The sequence below is a fragment of the Ranitomeya variabilis genome, chromosome 8 (genome assembly GCF_051348905.1).
Source record: "Ranitomeya variabilis isolate aRanVar5 chromosome 8, aRanVar5.hap1, whole genome shotgun sequence".
Classification (NCBI taxonomy): Eukaryota; Metazoa; Chordata; class Amphibia; order Anura; family Dendrobatidae; genus Ranitomeya; species Ranitomeya variabilis.
The window spans coordinates 65,991,209-66,007,880 of NC_135239.1; the positions used below are offsets into that span (position 1 = coordinate 65,991,209).

The 16,672-nt window shown below is 40.4% G+C and overlaps 1 protein-coding gene across 1 annotated transcript; it reads left to right on the forward strand.

Moving 5' to 3' along the window:
* The first annotated feature begins 2,257 nt into the window (after positions 1-2,257).
* Positions 2,258-15,399, forward strand: MYOC (myocilin). The gene is made up of 4 exons (XM_077277735.1): positions 2,258-2,934; positions 6,626-6,700; positions 11,511-11,639; positions 12,169-15,399. Exons 1-4 carry the CDS (start codon positions 2,397-2,399, stop codon positions 12,951-12,953), a joined length of 1,527 nt encoding a protein of 508 aa, XP_077133850.1. The 5' UTR covers positions 2,258-2,396; the 3' UTR covers positions 12,954-15,399.
* The last annotated feature ends 1,273 nt before the right edge of the window (positions 15,400-16,672 follow it).

Consider the following 16,672-nt stretch of genomic DNA (forward strand, 5'->3'; position numbering starts at 1 on the left):
CTAGGTGCGTTACAGAATGAAACACTAAATAGGACTATTCAAATCATATACAGTGGGTAAAAAGGAAGGGGCAAGCGAAACAAGTTCTACAATCTCCAACTACTCAAACCCATATATATCATTTTAGCTCATCAATAGTGATAAGACATAAGGTACAAACAAATAATAGTAACAATAGCAAGTAGAAGCAGTACTTTGTTGTACATAGCGGCTGCTGTAAATATAAGTCAGGCCTTGTGTCCCTCCACTCTATCGCATGTTTCGCCCTGCTTCATCAAGGGTCTTTACCGAAAAGCTTACATTAAGTGTAATAATGCACAAGAAATGGATCTGAGGGGCAGATACCAGAAATCATACTTTTTCAATAAGTTTCTTAAGCCTATCAGCATGTGCTAGTGTTAGAATAAAAAATAAACAGTGTTCTTCTGTAGGTCAAGCACTGCCTCTCTGCTCCTCCGGTCTTTGTGTATAGGCTGCAGTGGTCCCAGTATAAAACTTGTACTTGGGAGCCTTCCATCTTGTTGGTTAGATGTATGGGCCCTTGTAATAATATCCTCTGGTAGCTCTCTATGCTGCAATACATTTCAGATGAATATGTGTCCGTGGACGCAAGTTTGGCTGAAAACGCCGCTGGCATCTTTATCATTGGCTTGGTCACTTATTATGACCCTGGAGGTGACATCACGGCTGTAGCGCACATGACGGCCAATCACTGAGCTCAGAAACTCTTCCAATGTAGCTTAATGGCTGATGAAATATTACTTTCTAGACTCTTTCTAGACTCTACAATCTAATATCGAAACATTAGCTAAAATCCTGGGGGTCATTGACTCCTTCCTAAAAAATAAATTTCACCACTGTAAAGAAAGTATAATGTAAAGTTAGTAATAATGAAAGGAAGGCTTTGGGTAATACTGAAATACTGTGTTATGCCAATTGCTGTTCCTAAGGGGCAGGAGCATGATTCACAGAACACCGAATGTAGAAGTTATGTAGGGACCTACAGGCCTGCACCGGTCATAACAAGGTTGGCGATTTTTTAAGTCTATATTTAAGGAATCGCATTGCATTGTAAAATTAGGGCTTCTCATTTTTTTTCTAATGGTGCCACAACAGTAGCCGAATCCATTGCTAAAATTATAAATATTGCTCAATATATATTTAGCTTGTCACCTAAAATCAGCGTTACAGTCAAATATTAATAGGAAAACAAACCTAAAAACACTCAGTATGTTGCCAAATAGAAGATTGGAAGTGACAATGGAATTGATGTTTTTTCCAGCGTCAATTTTTTCTCTTCCTCAAAACAAAACAAAAAAATTAAAAAGAAACGGTGGCTTGAAAAACTTTACAACCAGGGAACCAGAACCATAGGAGATTACTATGTCGAGCATTACTTTTTTTTTTGCTGATAACATTATAAGCTGCTTACAACATTTTTATCTTAAGGCTGGACAACCCATTTAGGGTTTGAATCAATGAAGAAGAACATTTTTCATGATACTAAACTCTGATACTAAGCTTATAATTGCTGATAATATCAGAAAACAGGATTCAGTCATTGGTGTTTCCAATCGTAGAGTAACTTTAGGACAGGTATAGGAAATAAGTAGTCTCATTTTGGAAAAAAAGGGGACCATAAAGGTCTAAAAATTACTACAACAGAAAACAAGTTAGTAGCCAGCTCACCAGTAACCACCGCAGGTGCACGGAACTCCGTTGCAGGAAAACGAGTTGATCATCAGAGAAAAAAAAAAAAATTTGAGTTCCAGCTCCTTAGGAGCTGGAACTCAAATTTATTTATTTTTTTTCCTCTAAAAATTACTACAAAATGACCAATGTTAGTTAAAATAAAAAAAAGTCCTTCATGAAAAAAGTACTGATATATAAATACAAATACGGTAAATCCAAATTATTCATACAAACTACTCAAAGCAGTTTGCTTCGGCTACTACTATTATTAATAATTCCCGATGAATGATATCTGAGGCTTTTAGTAACTTAACTCCTGCTTTGCTCTGTCAACAACCTCAGAACAGGCTGTTTTCATGATGATTTAGCTTTCTTGAGAGCAGCAAACTCCCAAACAGCAAGAGGCTGCAATATGAGCTGGCTCCAGGCATGGTGTCACTCCACAGTTCAGACACGGGAGTCTGGAAGATTCCTGTCATTTTATCTATCCCCCTTTTTCGTCACGCCCCCACACCATCCGTCATCCATCCTCAGTGTATAAAGGAGAGGTTGAGGTGAGCTTCCCAATACACAGCAGATTGCAATAGTTTAACTTAGTTTAGAGCAGCAGATCTTCATTGGGATATTTGTCTGTGAGTCTGAACTTTTTTTAGAGACTTATTTTTAACATTTCTGAGCAGATCGGCAGGACACAGTGCTGTACAATGGGGCGTCTTATCCTTGCTATTCTGGTATCACTTCTGTTTAGTTTGGCCCAAGGAAGTCCCCAACTCCGAAGAGCGAATGATCGTCAAGGACAATGCACCTACACATTCACGGTCCCCAGCCCAAAGGAAGGCACCTGTGCAGAACCTGGAGAAGCAATGACAGCAATTGGTGAACTTCAACGTGAAAACACAGCCATCAAACAAGATACAGATGCTTTGAAAATTAGGCTGAGCTTATTGGAGAAGGTGGTGAACCGGTTATTGGGAGTTGAAGGAACTGGACGATCAGCTTCTTCACCCCAATCTTTTGCGGATGCTCAAATAGAAGTGCAACGGCTGACGCTGGAAAAGGATGAATGGGAAAGTCAGAGGGGAAGTCTGGAGATAGCTTATTCAGACCTCTTGAAGGAGAAGTCTTCTTTGGCAGAGGAAAAACAGAGGTTGACCGAGAGGCTGGAAAAGTTGCAGCAAAGACAGTGTCCTCAAGTTGCTGAGACATCTAGGAATAGAGAGCAGCCAATATCTCCAAGACAAGGTGAGTCTTAGAGTCATGCAGAAATTGCTATAAGGCTAAGTTCACACAAGCATATTTTTGCCATAAAAAGTAATTGACAGTGCTCTGACCAATGTTATTCAATTGGGCTGTTCAGATGACTGCTTTTTTTTCAAAATGTCCTTGCAAAAATAAAAAAAATCACAGTCTCTAGTCTCTTCCACTTTTTGGATGAGATTCACTTATTCAATTCTATGGTTGGGCAAAAAAAAAGTAAATCCCACATGGATCAACCCTATAGTACCCGAGTTTTACAGATACATTTCAATTCTTTAACATAGAACACTGTATTTGATCTTGTAAACTTTAACTATTGCTGCTGATGTATAAAAAATTAGATGAAAAATATGCGCTTTTTCTGTATGTAAAATGAACAGTAGTATACATGCGTGTGTGAACTTAGGCTTAGAGTAGGTGCACATGACTGTTTTCCTCTCTGTCTGAGAAAATGGTCTGATTATCAGAGTTTGATCAGAGTGGGATCAGTTTTTCTCATAGATGGAGAGAAAAAAATGTCTCCACCTTTTCCAGTCAGTCAGTGGAAATCAGGCCGCGCTAAATTGGACCACACTTGGATGTCATCCGATTGGGGTTCAATGTTTTCCACGGTCCCATACACTTGCATTGCTTGGGTGAAAATTGGACAAAATCGGTTTTCTTTCCTCTACCACTCGGTCTGAGGAAAAATTCAGGCATGTGCATGGCTCCATAGAATAATATGGGTAAGAGTGCTATCCATGAAAGCCACTGAGAGCACTCGCCCGATATAAACGCCTGTGTGCACCTACCCTAGCCGTAATTTATTCTAGACTAATATAACTTTACTGCTTGTTAATTTTAATGAGAATCTAATAAACAAATATTTTATTATGTTGAAGCTGTTTTGGAGAAATGAAAGGACACTGAGTGTGCTAAGAATATGGATAGGATTTAAGACTTAATAAAGCAGCACACTCAAAAGTGCTGGGGTCAAACAAATAACACATAATCTGTGATACCACAAGTGAGCACTATAAAATGCAATTATCTTATTAACATTTACGATTTCATGTGCCAAATCAGTAGACATCTGGATCATATTTAGCTGCTGACATATGCGTTGGATGAAGAAGAGATGGCATCTTTCCTTCTTCATTGTAGCCTCTATTCTTTGTAAAACAAGGCTTTCCTACTGTCTTCCACATTGCTATCAATTCTAATATGATTTATTAACTGACATGAACGATTTTCTGGCTATACAGTTAGAGTTTTTTCCTCCAGTAACAGCATCACTTCTGTCCATAAGCTGTGTCTGGTATTGCAGCTCAGTCCAATTCATGTGAAAGTGACCGAGCTTGTTACCATTCAATACCTACATACAATAGGGGAGCGGATTTTGAGAAAAAGTACATTTTTCAATCCAGCGAAACGCTGCTTAAAGTGGTCTCAAGTCTGAACGTTATCTCATATCCAAAGTATAGTGGATCATTTTCCAATTGCTGAGAGTCTGAATGCCTTGGTTCCCAGCACTCCTGAGAAATGGGGCTCTGAGGGGGTCAATCATGCGTACTGCCTCTCCATGCATTCCAATAGGAGCACTGAAGATTAGCCGAGTGTTGCACTCAATAATCTCCTGGCGCTCCCATTAAAGGTAATCTGTCAGCAGGTTTTTGCTATCCCATCGGAGAGCAGTCTGATGTAGGCAAAGAGTAGCTGAATCCAACGAGGTAACACTTAACTTACTGGGTTGTGCCTTTCTGACACAATTAGAGTTTTCAGATTCAGCAATGAAGCAGAGCTGAGAAAGCTAACCCCACCCACACCAGACTCTCTGTGCAAAGTTAATAGACAGTGAGCTGCTTATCACAGCAGGGGGCGTGTCTGACCAGGGATCACACAACCAGCTAGGCACAGAATTGATAAGCTACTGGTGCTAAAACAATCATTGTAAGCAAACAAAACCTTTGAGCTTGATTAGAGAGGCATTACTAAAATCTTTGTTTTAACACCTACGGCATGCTGTCTTCAGATTACATAGCAAAAACCTGCTGACGGATACCCTTTAAGAATGAATGGAGTTGTAGTGCTTATAAACGACCTCTCCTCCATTCAGCCGGGGCTCTTCAGAGTCCCATTTCTCAGGATTGATGTGGGCAACGTCATTCCAACCTCCAGTGATCACAAAGTTTTCCCTTTCCCTTATCCTTTGGATAGAGGATAACTTTTAAACTTAATAATATCCTTTTAAACTGGCAATGCTTACCACTTAGGCAGGGTCCAAACCGCCATATTAAAAATTGGGCCTGTCATGATTACAAAAGTCAGTGTTGCTGGGCCTTGTGTCCAGCTCCATGTGCTTGTCTACTATGTGTGTGGATGACACATAGTAGCACAGAGAACTTGACATTCACCAGGTTTTAGTCTGAGCCATGCCGTCCTGTAAATAAACCCCATTGATTAACCCTTCAGGTTACGTGGAAAAGATCATGACCTGATCTTCAGTCTTTTTCAGGTGACAACATATTCATTAGGTAACATGACACAGGACATGCCTAAAGAGATAATCAGATCTAGTGTCAGCAAAGAATTTATAGTCTTTGGTGATAAGTGGCCAAGTCCCCGAGGAGCAGAGTGTCAGCGGCTCATTGAAAACCCTACTTATAAAAATGTAATGGTATTAGGACGGCCATCTGACTGACGCCAGATATATCGTTTTTATGCCAAATATCCTATCAAGAATGTAACAGCTTTTTTTCTAATAAAACATCGTCAATTTCTGTTGGTTTTATTTTCTTTGGTTATGTAATATATTTTCCAGATGACGAGTTACAGTAACATGACCTTAAAGTTTAGCTAGATTGATGATCACAGACTTGTGATGCAACTACTTCATTAGGGATCATTCATATGTCCCTTGTTTTCACGTACGAGCAAAACAGTCTCAGTTTCATCACTGACTTTGATCAGTGTTTTATGAGATTTTCAATACAGTGTTATCACAGTCTCATCTGAGTTTTATGTTTTTCTTGGGTCAAAAAAAAAGTTTTTCTGCCTTTTGCTATCTGGCACTATGTGAAAAATGGACAGCACAGGCATAGGATACAGTTGCTGTCCGATTTCTATACTCACCCATGGACTTGATGATTTTTAGCCAATACTCGGATCAATATCAGACATGTTTCAGTGATTTTATGCTAAACACTTGGTCCACACCAAAACAAATCGGACACGAGAATGGCTGCGTTGGCTGTAAAAAACAGCTTTGTCCGTGAAAAACAGGAATAGAACTCTTGCGTGAAAAATGGAGGTCTGATTGAGCCCTTAGGGTCCATGTGCATGGTTCCTTGAAGCTCCAAAAGAGAATATCTCCCATCTTTGTATGGCATAAAATGCAGCATGCCAAAATTTTTCTTTATAAATAGACCTGAAAATATAGGAGTAAGCTCACCAAAAACATTCTGTTCATTTCTCTGGTGGCCTTTATTCTATACATGAATTACCATAGTTGTCCTCTCAAGCAAGTATGTCCAAGTTCCTCTTCTCTGCTCAAATAATGCTAGACAATGGTCCCAGAAGATGGAGCGATCGGGCTTAGAACAACTTGTTGCGAGCTTTCTCAACACTCATTAAATAGACCATGTCATGATGTTATTCAGCCATTGTGCTAATTCTTTGCAATTGTTCCATTTTTCAGCACCATATGTCACTGATAGTCATGGAGGATCTGGCAGGACATCCTCAGCACAAGGCAAAGGTGGACCCTCTGAATGTAAGTAAATCTAGATGTTGTTTATCATCAATAAGGCAAAGTGGACACTGAGTCTGCACTAAACTGTAGGTAAATATGCAGTGCGTGGTGGTGCGGCAGCAGCCACCATGTTGTGTGTTGGCGGATACCGCTTGTGTCACACATAATGATTGTAAAACTCCCCGACTCCCTGCCATTGCCGGACCTGCCAGCAACATGTGCGGTGCAAACTACGAACCTCTAAGGCAGTCCCATGATTCACCAATCACAGCAAAGGAGAAAGAGAGTAAAAGCATCAGCCAATCAAAGTATAGCATATGGGAGCCAATCGTAAGAGTTGTTAGTGTAGAGGTCGCTGCTGAGTGGATGAGCATGGAAACATGAAAAGCAGAATCTTCTCCATAGAGAGCCAAGCACAGGAGGAGGCTGCAGAGGCTGGTGGACAGGGGCAGAGCTATTCACATCCCCCGAAGATGTGGAGAGCAGATGTGGGGTAGATAATGTCACCTTCTAATTAGCAATTTGTGTAAAAAAACTGAATTATTTGTAATCTCATTACCAATGCTGATAAACAGAGATGTGAGAAGCTTGCAGTTGGTATATAAAGAGGGTGTGAAAAGTCTGCTGTCTGTATATAAGGAGGGGACAAAAACCTGCTATCTGTGTATAAGGAGGGGGTGAAAAACCTGTTGTCTGTATATAAATGGAGGAGTCAGAAGCAGGGGCATACCTAGAAATAATGGGGCCCCATAGCAGAAATTCTAGTTGGGTCCACTCCAACAAAAAAAAATAATTCATTTTCGGCTGGGTCACAGAAGAGCATATCTCACAACTTTGCAGCCTTTACAAGGTAATTTCCTCCCACTGAAGCCCTAAATTTCCCTTTCTTTGCACCCATAAAGTATGATGCAAACAAATGTGCTCCACAAAGTATGATGGCCCACACAGTATGATGGATCCCACACAGTATGATGGATACCACACAAACCGTCACACTGTATAACTGCTTGCATAAAGTATAATGGCCCCCACATAGCCCTCCAAATATTATAATGCCCCCCACATAGCTCTCCGTTTGGTATAATGGACCACATACTACATCCTAAAATTCTCCATATACTATACTGCACCTCATAGTCCTCCATTTAGTATACTGCACCCCATAGTTCTCCATTTAGTATACTGCACCTCATAGTCCTCCATATAGTATAATGCATGCTCCATAATCTTCTATATAGTATAATGCACTCCCCACAGTCCTCCATACAGTGTAATGACCCCAATAGTCCTCTATATAGTATAATGCAGCCTCCAAATAGTATAATGCAGCCCCCATAGTCCTCCTTACAGTATAATACACTTCTCATAATCCATACAGTATAATGCACTCCCCATAGTCTTCCATACTGTATAATGCACTCCTGATAGTCCTTCATACAGTATAATGCACTCCCCATAGTCCTCCTCCTCATAGTCCATACAGTATAATGCACTCCTTATAGTCCACTATACAGTATAGTGTACTCCTCATAGTCCATACAGTATAATGCACTCCCTGTAGTCCTCCATACAGCATAATAGACTCTCCATATTCCATACAGTATAATGCACTCCCCATAGTTCTGCACTCCCCATAGTCTTCTATATAGTATTATGGCCACGTTAATGTACTCACTGATTTAAAAAAAAAATAAAAATAATAATACTCACCTCTTCTCCTTGTTCCCTCACTTTTCCAGTCTCTGAAAAGCTCGCACATCTCAGCGGAGCCGGCGCCATGTAGTGACGTCATTGTGCCCATTGCGCTGAGACATCAGTTACTGAGGGAGAATGGAGGAGGGAACATCAGCTGATGCTCCCTTTTTCATCACTCCTCACAACTGTATCGGCATCCAGGATACCTATAGAAGTTGATCCTTGGTGACGGATGGAGGGGCCCTGTGCCAACGCTGGAACCAGACCCTCTAGCTCATGGGCCCCATAGAAGCCATGTGGCTTCCTGCCATTGGCGGTTCTCCACTGGTCAGAAACCTGCAGTTTGTATATAAGGAAGGAGTGAGAATAATGATAATATATTCCACAGTACTTTATAATTCTGAGAGGACATGTACAGACAACATCAGACATTAAAGAGTAACACATACAGTGAGTGACATGTAAATGTTGGGGCATCCCTGGTCAAAATTACTGATATTAACAGTTAAAGTTGAGGATGAAATGATCTCTAAAAGGTCTAAGATTAAATATGACACATTTCCTTTGTATTTTAGACAAAAATACATATATTTTAATCTTTTACATTTTAAAAATTACAAAAAGTAAATGGGCCAATGCAAAAGTTTGGGCACCCTTGAAGATTTGTGTGCTCTGATAACTTTGACCAAGGTGATCTTGTGCAAAAAAACAGCAGCCATGGGTTCTTCTAAGCAGATGCCTAGCACTCTGAAAATAGACATGACAACATCTGTAAAAAAGCTGAAGTTGAAAACAGATTGGTTTCTGCAAATGGATAATAATCCTAAACACACGTCAAAATCCACAATAGACAACCTCAAAAGGCGAAAGCAGAAGGTTTTACAATGGCCCTCACAGTCCCCTGGTTTGATCATCATTGAAAATCTGTGACTAGAATTCAAAATAGCAGAGCATGCCAGACGTGCCAGGAATCTCACAGACCTGGAAGAATTTTCCAAGGAAGAATGGATTAAATAAGAATTAAAAAGACTCTTGTCTCACTACAAAAATCGTTTACAAGCTGTGATACTTGGAAAAGGGGGTGCTGTTAGATGCTTACCATACAGGGTGCCCAAACGTTTGCATCAGTCCATTTTGCAATTTTTAAAATGTAAAAGATGAAAATATATATATACAGTATTTGTTATCTAACTTTAAGCCTTTTAGAGATAATTTAATATTTAATTGTTCACAATAACAGGGGTGCCCAAACTTTTACATGCCACAGTAGTTCAACAAATACAAGAGGAGTGAGGGCCTTACGCACAAGCTTATAATCTATAAGGAAACACGGAAGGCACTAAAGGTAAAAAAGTGTTTGTAGTGTATGGTCCAGCCATCATCAGGAGTGAAAAATATTAGATGAAAGAGAGAGGTTAAATATTATAGTTTGGTGGGTGGTGACAGCCAGAAAGAGTGTTTTGGGGAGGTGTGAGGAAATAGGGTCACTAGTGCAGGTAGTTGGGCGATAAGACGTGAGGAGCCTGGTAACTTCTTCTGTCACTAATTCAAGGACTGAAAGTGAGCTTGATGAAGTGCAGGAGAGAAGAGGATCCATGATATTAGGGGACTGGGAGACAATTTCCTGTCAGAAATGGTACATTTTTTTTCTTTGAAATAAGTGGCCAGATTGTCATCAATGCTAAGGTTGGTGATTGTGGTCTGTACCTTAGGACTGAGGAGGGAGTGAAAAGTGTAGTTTTGGATTGTTAGGTAGTGAGGTGAGGAGGGTGGAGAAGGCGGTTTTTTGAAGAGGGGAAGGGTAGAGTTACATGTTTTGAGAGACATGCTGTGAGTATATAATGAGGGGTGAGAAGCCTCCTGTCTGTAGGATACCAAAAACCTGCAACCCAGAAAAAAAATAACGGGGGAGCTAGAAACCTTGCCGCCAGGTGCTGGCACTACAGCATCACAGTCTAGTAGATACAAGTGACCATGAGACATTACATTCTGGGTGCAACCTGCCCTGTCTGTGTAACAAGCGTATGCCCATAGCTGCTGCCCGAGAGGAGCCTGTGGATGCATCGCCGCTAATTTCAGCTGTGTGAGATGGGTGGAGGGTTGATTACTGTCTGTAAGTAGTATGTGATAAGCAGAGCTAAGTTATTTATTACTATAATAATGGGGGAATCGCAAATATTGGATGATTTCTATGACAATAAACCGTGAGTGGGTTGGGGTAAGGAAATAGTATATAATGGCTGATTAATGGAAATTACAGTTACTGTGATAATAAGTGAGGGTTGGACATGAAGCATCAGACAATACAGCTCATAGGGATATATAAATTCAAGTTTGAGACATGTTTTAGTAGAGTTTGTATGAATTGATTTACAGTACCCTGTCCATTGGCCAAAGCAGCAATGTGAGGCCTCTGTCCTCAGAACTGCCTCTTATCTGATGGGCATCTGCGGCTCATCTCTTGATTTCTCGGCTTGGCGCAATGTCACATGTGCATCACACCAAAATGATCAAATGGCGCCAGACCAGCTAATAAAAAGAAGAGCCGTACATGCCAATCAGGTAACAAGCGGTTGTAAGGACTCCCATCTGGTGGCCACATATTCCTGCCATGGCCAATGGACTTGGTCCTGCCAATCGAATGGCACCAACTCTACTTTTTAGAATATATTTTGATTTTTTAATAATGATTTTTTTTTGTATTTCAATTTTTGCTTGAGTGAGAGGAAGTGAGAATTGGCACTGACTGCCAGTCATATATCTCATGAGCGTATACAATGGACTGTAGCCACAAGAGCTATGTGCAGTGACACATTGTCAATTGAGATGACAGCATGCCAATGCCATATTTACATGGGTCATCCTTAAATTCAGTGTGGAAAATCTGAAAATGTTGCACAAGGACAGTTTCACACAAGATGGAATTTTTGTACATATTATGTCTCCTAGCCCAGTCACAGGCCAAAAATGTAAAAAGTCAATCGTTTAAAGGGGTATAAATACATAACGTGATAACTAAATTTTCTCAAATAGACCTAAAGTCGTCACATAAGATGTATTATACAGTTTTTACATAAAATTTTCCATTTTAAATGTTTTTTACAGACTTCTAATGGTATGTTTTTTAATATTTTAGTGTCTCCCTGGGGCGCGGATGGGGTGGGGTACCAAGAATTGAAATCAGAGCTTACAGCACTTCCTGCATCTAGAATGTTTCCAGAAAGTCATTCAACGGGTCAAGGCTCAGAGACCATGGGGATACCTGGTACAAATACTGTATATTTGTTTCGTACTTAATATTTGTGAAAAATGCTTGGACACATAATTGCACCTCCCTAATATTGCATTACACCAACCTTACATTAAATGTTCCATTATGCATTTTCCAAGAAGACCATTAAAAATTTGGCCTTCGCTAATTAATGCTACTGCACACATGAGGAATTAGGTTTCATTTCTGTTGGCAGACGCTACGAAGTAGTTATGTTTATTATGCCTAGGCAACAGGTCAGTCTGGCAGTCATCATAATCGAGGACGGCTCATCAAAATTGTTTCTCTGCAAATCTCATAACTAGAAGAATTTGAAACTAATAGGAAATGCAAGATTATTTTTTATTACAAGATTTGAAAATAACAAAAAAAAAGTTGATTTCCAAGATATGTTCTCTTTATTGGATCATTTTAAAAATTCGAAATATGATAAATATGGCATTTTAGCCTTTTCAAGCCAAAAGACAAAGATAAAAAAAACTTAGCGGATTTGAAAATAAATTAACATATATCTCTTTTCCAGGATGTGGTGAACTTACATGGGTCGGAGAACCTACTACTTACCGAAAGGCAGATAATATTGCTGGTAAATATGGAGTTTGGATGAAAGACCCAGAACCAGTATCTCCTTTTACCTTGGACACCATTTGGAGAATAAATACTGTTGGGGCAGATATACGGCAGGTTTTTGAGTATGAGAATCTTGACCAATTAGTAAAAGGTTATCCTACCAAGGTGTATGTTGTGCCTCGCTCCATGGAGAGTAACGGGGCTGTGGTATACAAGGGTTCACTATATTATATACGCAAAAAATCTAAAATAATTGTAAAATATGACTTCAGGACAGAAACAGTCGCAATCCAGAAGGAACTTGTTGACGCCGGATATCATGGTAAATACCCATATTCTTGGGGAGGCTATACAGATATTGATCTGGCGGTTGATGAGGTGGGTTTGTGGGCAATCTATAGCACAGAGAATGCTAAAGGGTCTATAGTTATATCTCAGTTAGAGCCCAAAACCTTGGAAGTGAAGCAGAGCTGGAACACGACAATTCGAAAGCAGTCAATGGCCAATGCATTCATGGTGTGTGGCACGCTGTACACCATCGCAAGCTATTCCTCTCCAACCACCACTGTCAGTTTTGCTTTCGATACTCACACTGGTGTCCAGAAGCAATTGAGCATCCCATTTCAGAATCAATACGGCTACGCCAGCATGGTAGATTACAACCCAACTGAGAAAAAAATTTATGGCTGGGACAATTTTACCATGGTGGCCTATGATGTCAGGCTTTCCAAAATGTGAGGAGAGATGTATGTGGAGGATTATGCGTGAAAAGGGCAAGGTGGGAAGACTGCCAGTTGGCATGGGGTACATTAAAGGGAGGGATAAGCTTTGCAGACGTAGAAAGAACTAAGAGGAACTACCTCTCATGCACTGTCTCCCAATAATATGTGCTTCAGCCACTGGAAAATGATCTTTCTTGCAGTTAAGTACCATTTACTCACATAATGGGAAACAAATAATGCTTTGCATGGTTAGTGGCATTATGAGATACTGGCAGAATGCAGAATCTAGAGAGAACCCATGTTTGCATTCTTAATTTGAGATTACTTTCCCATGGGTTAGTCATAATAGCGCTGTAATTATTGCATATGCATAGAGAACTGGAGCAGCAGACTACCAGGAGCGGTTACAAATATGTACTTACAGGTTGGGATGGTAAAGGCTGTCCACTCGGAATAATCAGGGTATACGTATATGGTTTTTTGCAATTGCACTTACGATTAATTGGATTTCAAGACAGTCTCAGGTTGTTTTATTAACAAGAGATGCTTAGGCTAGGTTTCCACACTGCGACACGTGGCCAAAACCACGTAGCTGACGGATTTTTGAAGCAAGAGCGTCACTTACTCAGAACATGGTTTAAGCCACACGCAATAGCTAGAAAACCAAGCCTGAGGGTCTTTCACACATCAGGTTTTTGGTACATGTGCCATTTTATTTTTACGGATGGATCACACATTAATTACTATGAATGTGCTTTTTCACTTTTTTTTTTTTATTTTCGTTGGCCGAAAACTCCTCCCTCCTTAAAAAAAACCAAGACGCCCAACTTTGACCCGTGTTGTGGATTAAACTTTCATGTACAAATCAATTGCCCAGTGAAGGAAATAAAATCAAATAGCACACAAATGTCATCCCTGTGCTGTCGCTATTTTACGGTTTTATGGGTAGGAAAAGCTAAGAATATTTTTTCTTCGTTTGTGAAGAGAAAATCGGATGGTGAAAATAAACTAGGAACAAAAATGGAGCTGCTGGAGTGAAAAAACAAAACACAACTCATCGCACAGACTGTTCTTCCCATGTGTGGAAAACAAATCGTGATGCGTGAAACCGTTCTTAAAGAGAACCTGTCATCAGGATTATCCATGTTAAACTAAAGATATGGCCATAATGGCGCTGGTATACCGATTTCATAGATACCTTCAGTGAAGAAATCCGCAGCCTGTTTTTTGTTAAATCATTAGAAGTTTTGGTTTGTTAATCTCTTCATGCATAGGGGCGGGACTGGGGTAGGGTCTTCGGCTCTGCCACGACCCCCTCTGTTGCTGCTTGTATATTTTTCTTCTTCATCATTTCACTTTCTTGCTGGTGCCGTCCTAGCTGAGGGCTGCGCTGGCGCAGATTGATACGGTGGCTTTCTTCAGGAAAATGTCATCGGTGACGGCGCATGCACGGATCGACCTTCCTGTGGTGCTCATTAAAATGGCGTCGGTAGCGGTGCATGTGCAGAATGAGATCTCAACTCCTCATTGAGCCAAGATGTAAATCTGCACATGCGCTGCCACTGGTGCCATTTTCTAGAAGCCCGCCACAAGATTAATCTGCGCAAGCGCTGCCCACAGCGGCATGAAGTGTACATTAGGAAGAAGATAAATGCACCAGAGGCATCGAAGGAGCCGTTGCAGAGCCAAAGACCCTGACCACGGTCCCGCCCCAAAGCACGGAGATTAGGAAAACAAAACTTAGTGATGATTTATCAGAAACCAGGCTGTGGATTTCCACACTAAAGGTATCTATTAAATCAGTATACCAGCACCATTATGGCCATATCTTTAGTTTAACATGGATAATCCTGATGACGGGTTCTCTTTGAAAAAGAACCGGTCACCTGTTTTATACCTTATAAACTATGCCCATCACCTTTTAAATCATGTGAATGGGGTTACTCCAACCCCTTAATTCACTCATAGGTGCCTTTGCATATCTCCAAAAGTGTTTTATTCATGTTCCGTGCTGTATGCAAACTGCATAGGCCAGTCTAATGGATGTCTCCAGGTTGTGTTCAATGCTGCCCGCGGCCCTTCAAATTCTGTCTCTAATCATTATGGACGTGGAGGACATCCCCTACATCATCCACTCTGTGCCCGAAGTCTCGTACCTGCACAGTGGAATCTGTGACTCCTCACTTTGCCCTATTTCTAATCCGGGGAGCTGGTGACGTAGATGTGAAGCCAGTACCTGTGCATTACATGACTTTGCCCTAGGCTCCTGCACAGATCTCTGATTCAACTGCGCAGGTGAACGACAATGATGTAGAAGGTGCAAGAGGTGGTGTTTGAGCGGACTTGGGCTGGAGGTAGATTTGCCCATCAGACCGGACCGTGCATAAACTTTGGGAGATATGCAAGAGCACTCAAGAGGGTGTAAAAAGCGTTGTCAGAACCCCACTAACCTGCTTTAAAAAGATGAGGGCCATTGTTTATAAAAGGTATAACACTGGTGACAGATTTCCCTTTAAAATGCGATTTAGAAGGTTCAAAAACCGTCGACGTGTCAGTTTTTGAAAGATACCAGACATCCATTTTTATTTTAGAAGGTGCTGTCCAGCATTAAAAAAAAAAAAAGGCAACACTATTATGTTTTGCCCATTGTGTTCGGTAGATCAAAAATGTCTAGTTTTGAAAGCACTAGTGCAATGCAGATTGATAAAAGCAGCCGTCTGAATTTTACAGCCATTTCAGTCATTGACTCCAAGCAGATTCATTATTTTATAATTAGACCACTTCTATTTCGATGCGTCAGCTAAAATCTATTTCGAGATCTGTTTCCCACCATTGCAACTAGTTACCGGATGGTACATAAAGAAGAAACCGCAATTCTGCATTTTTTCCCCCCCATTGGTGTTTTCAGCTCCGCTAATGGATCCCTACTAAATTTAAACACTGCAAGATATCTGTATAGCGCAGGATTTAGGATACACATAGGGAAGCACACGCTACTACACGTATACAAAGTGCACTGTCCATGTACGACTCCGAATGTAAACTGTATATTGCTCAAACATGTCACAAGGAATATCTACAGGACGTGATCCTACATTACACAGTCCTGTATGTAATAGAATGCTCTTTCATTGTATGACTTAAAATACAGGAAAACCATTAATCTTACATTCCAATGTAATGTTATATGATGCACATATTTTCCTTACAATTGTTTTTGTTAAATATATAAAAAATATTGTTCTATTGTCAAAATGTACAAAAAAACACCCTTAAGAGTGGTCGCTCTTAAACTTTGTATGTTATAAGAGTAATAAAATATTTTCTACAGTTTATATTGAAACTTGGTGTTTGTTGCTGTAGTGTCATTTTAGGTTGTTAGTGCCCATTTAGCATGAAGATGTTACCAGACACGGTACGGAGAGATCCATTGGGTGGGTGCAGTGGAGGGGGCGACATACGGGGTTTGGTGACAATTTAACTTTATTATTAGTCCTTAAAAAGCCAAATTACCTGTATTAAAAAGGGGTCTTTTTTTTTGGGGGGGGGGGGGGGATGTTTCACCCCCTTCCCCACCATCAATTCACATGCAGTTCATCTGGAATAAAAACATTTTTACAGTTGAGCTTCATTAAAAAAAGTTGCACTGTTTTGCCTATTTCTGGCTACAGGAGGATTTAACCAAGAATACCCAGGGAGCTAGTTCTGCAAGGGAGTTTAACTCTAAGGGCTCGC

Excerpts from the sequence above, each read along its gene's own strand:
- MYOC (XM_077277735.1), top strand. The coding sequence starts at position 2,397 with ATGGGGCGTCTTATCCTTGCTATTCTGGTATCACTTCTGTTTAGTTTG. Across the intron at positions 2,935-6,625 it reads GCCAATATCTCCAAGACAAG|CACCATATGTCACTGATAGT; the intron begins GTGAGTCTTAGA and ends TCCATTTTTCAG. Across the intron at positions 6,701-11,510 it reads CAAAGGTGGACCCTCTGAAT|TGTCTCCCTGGGGCGCGGAT; the intron begins GTAAGTAAATCT and ends TTAATATTTTAG.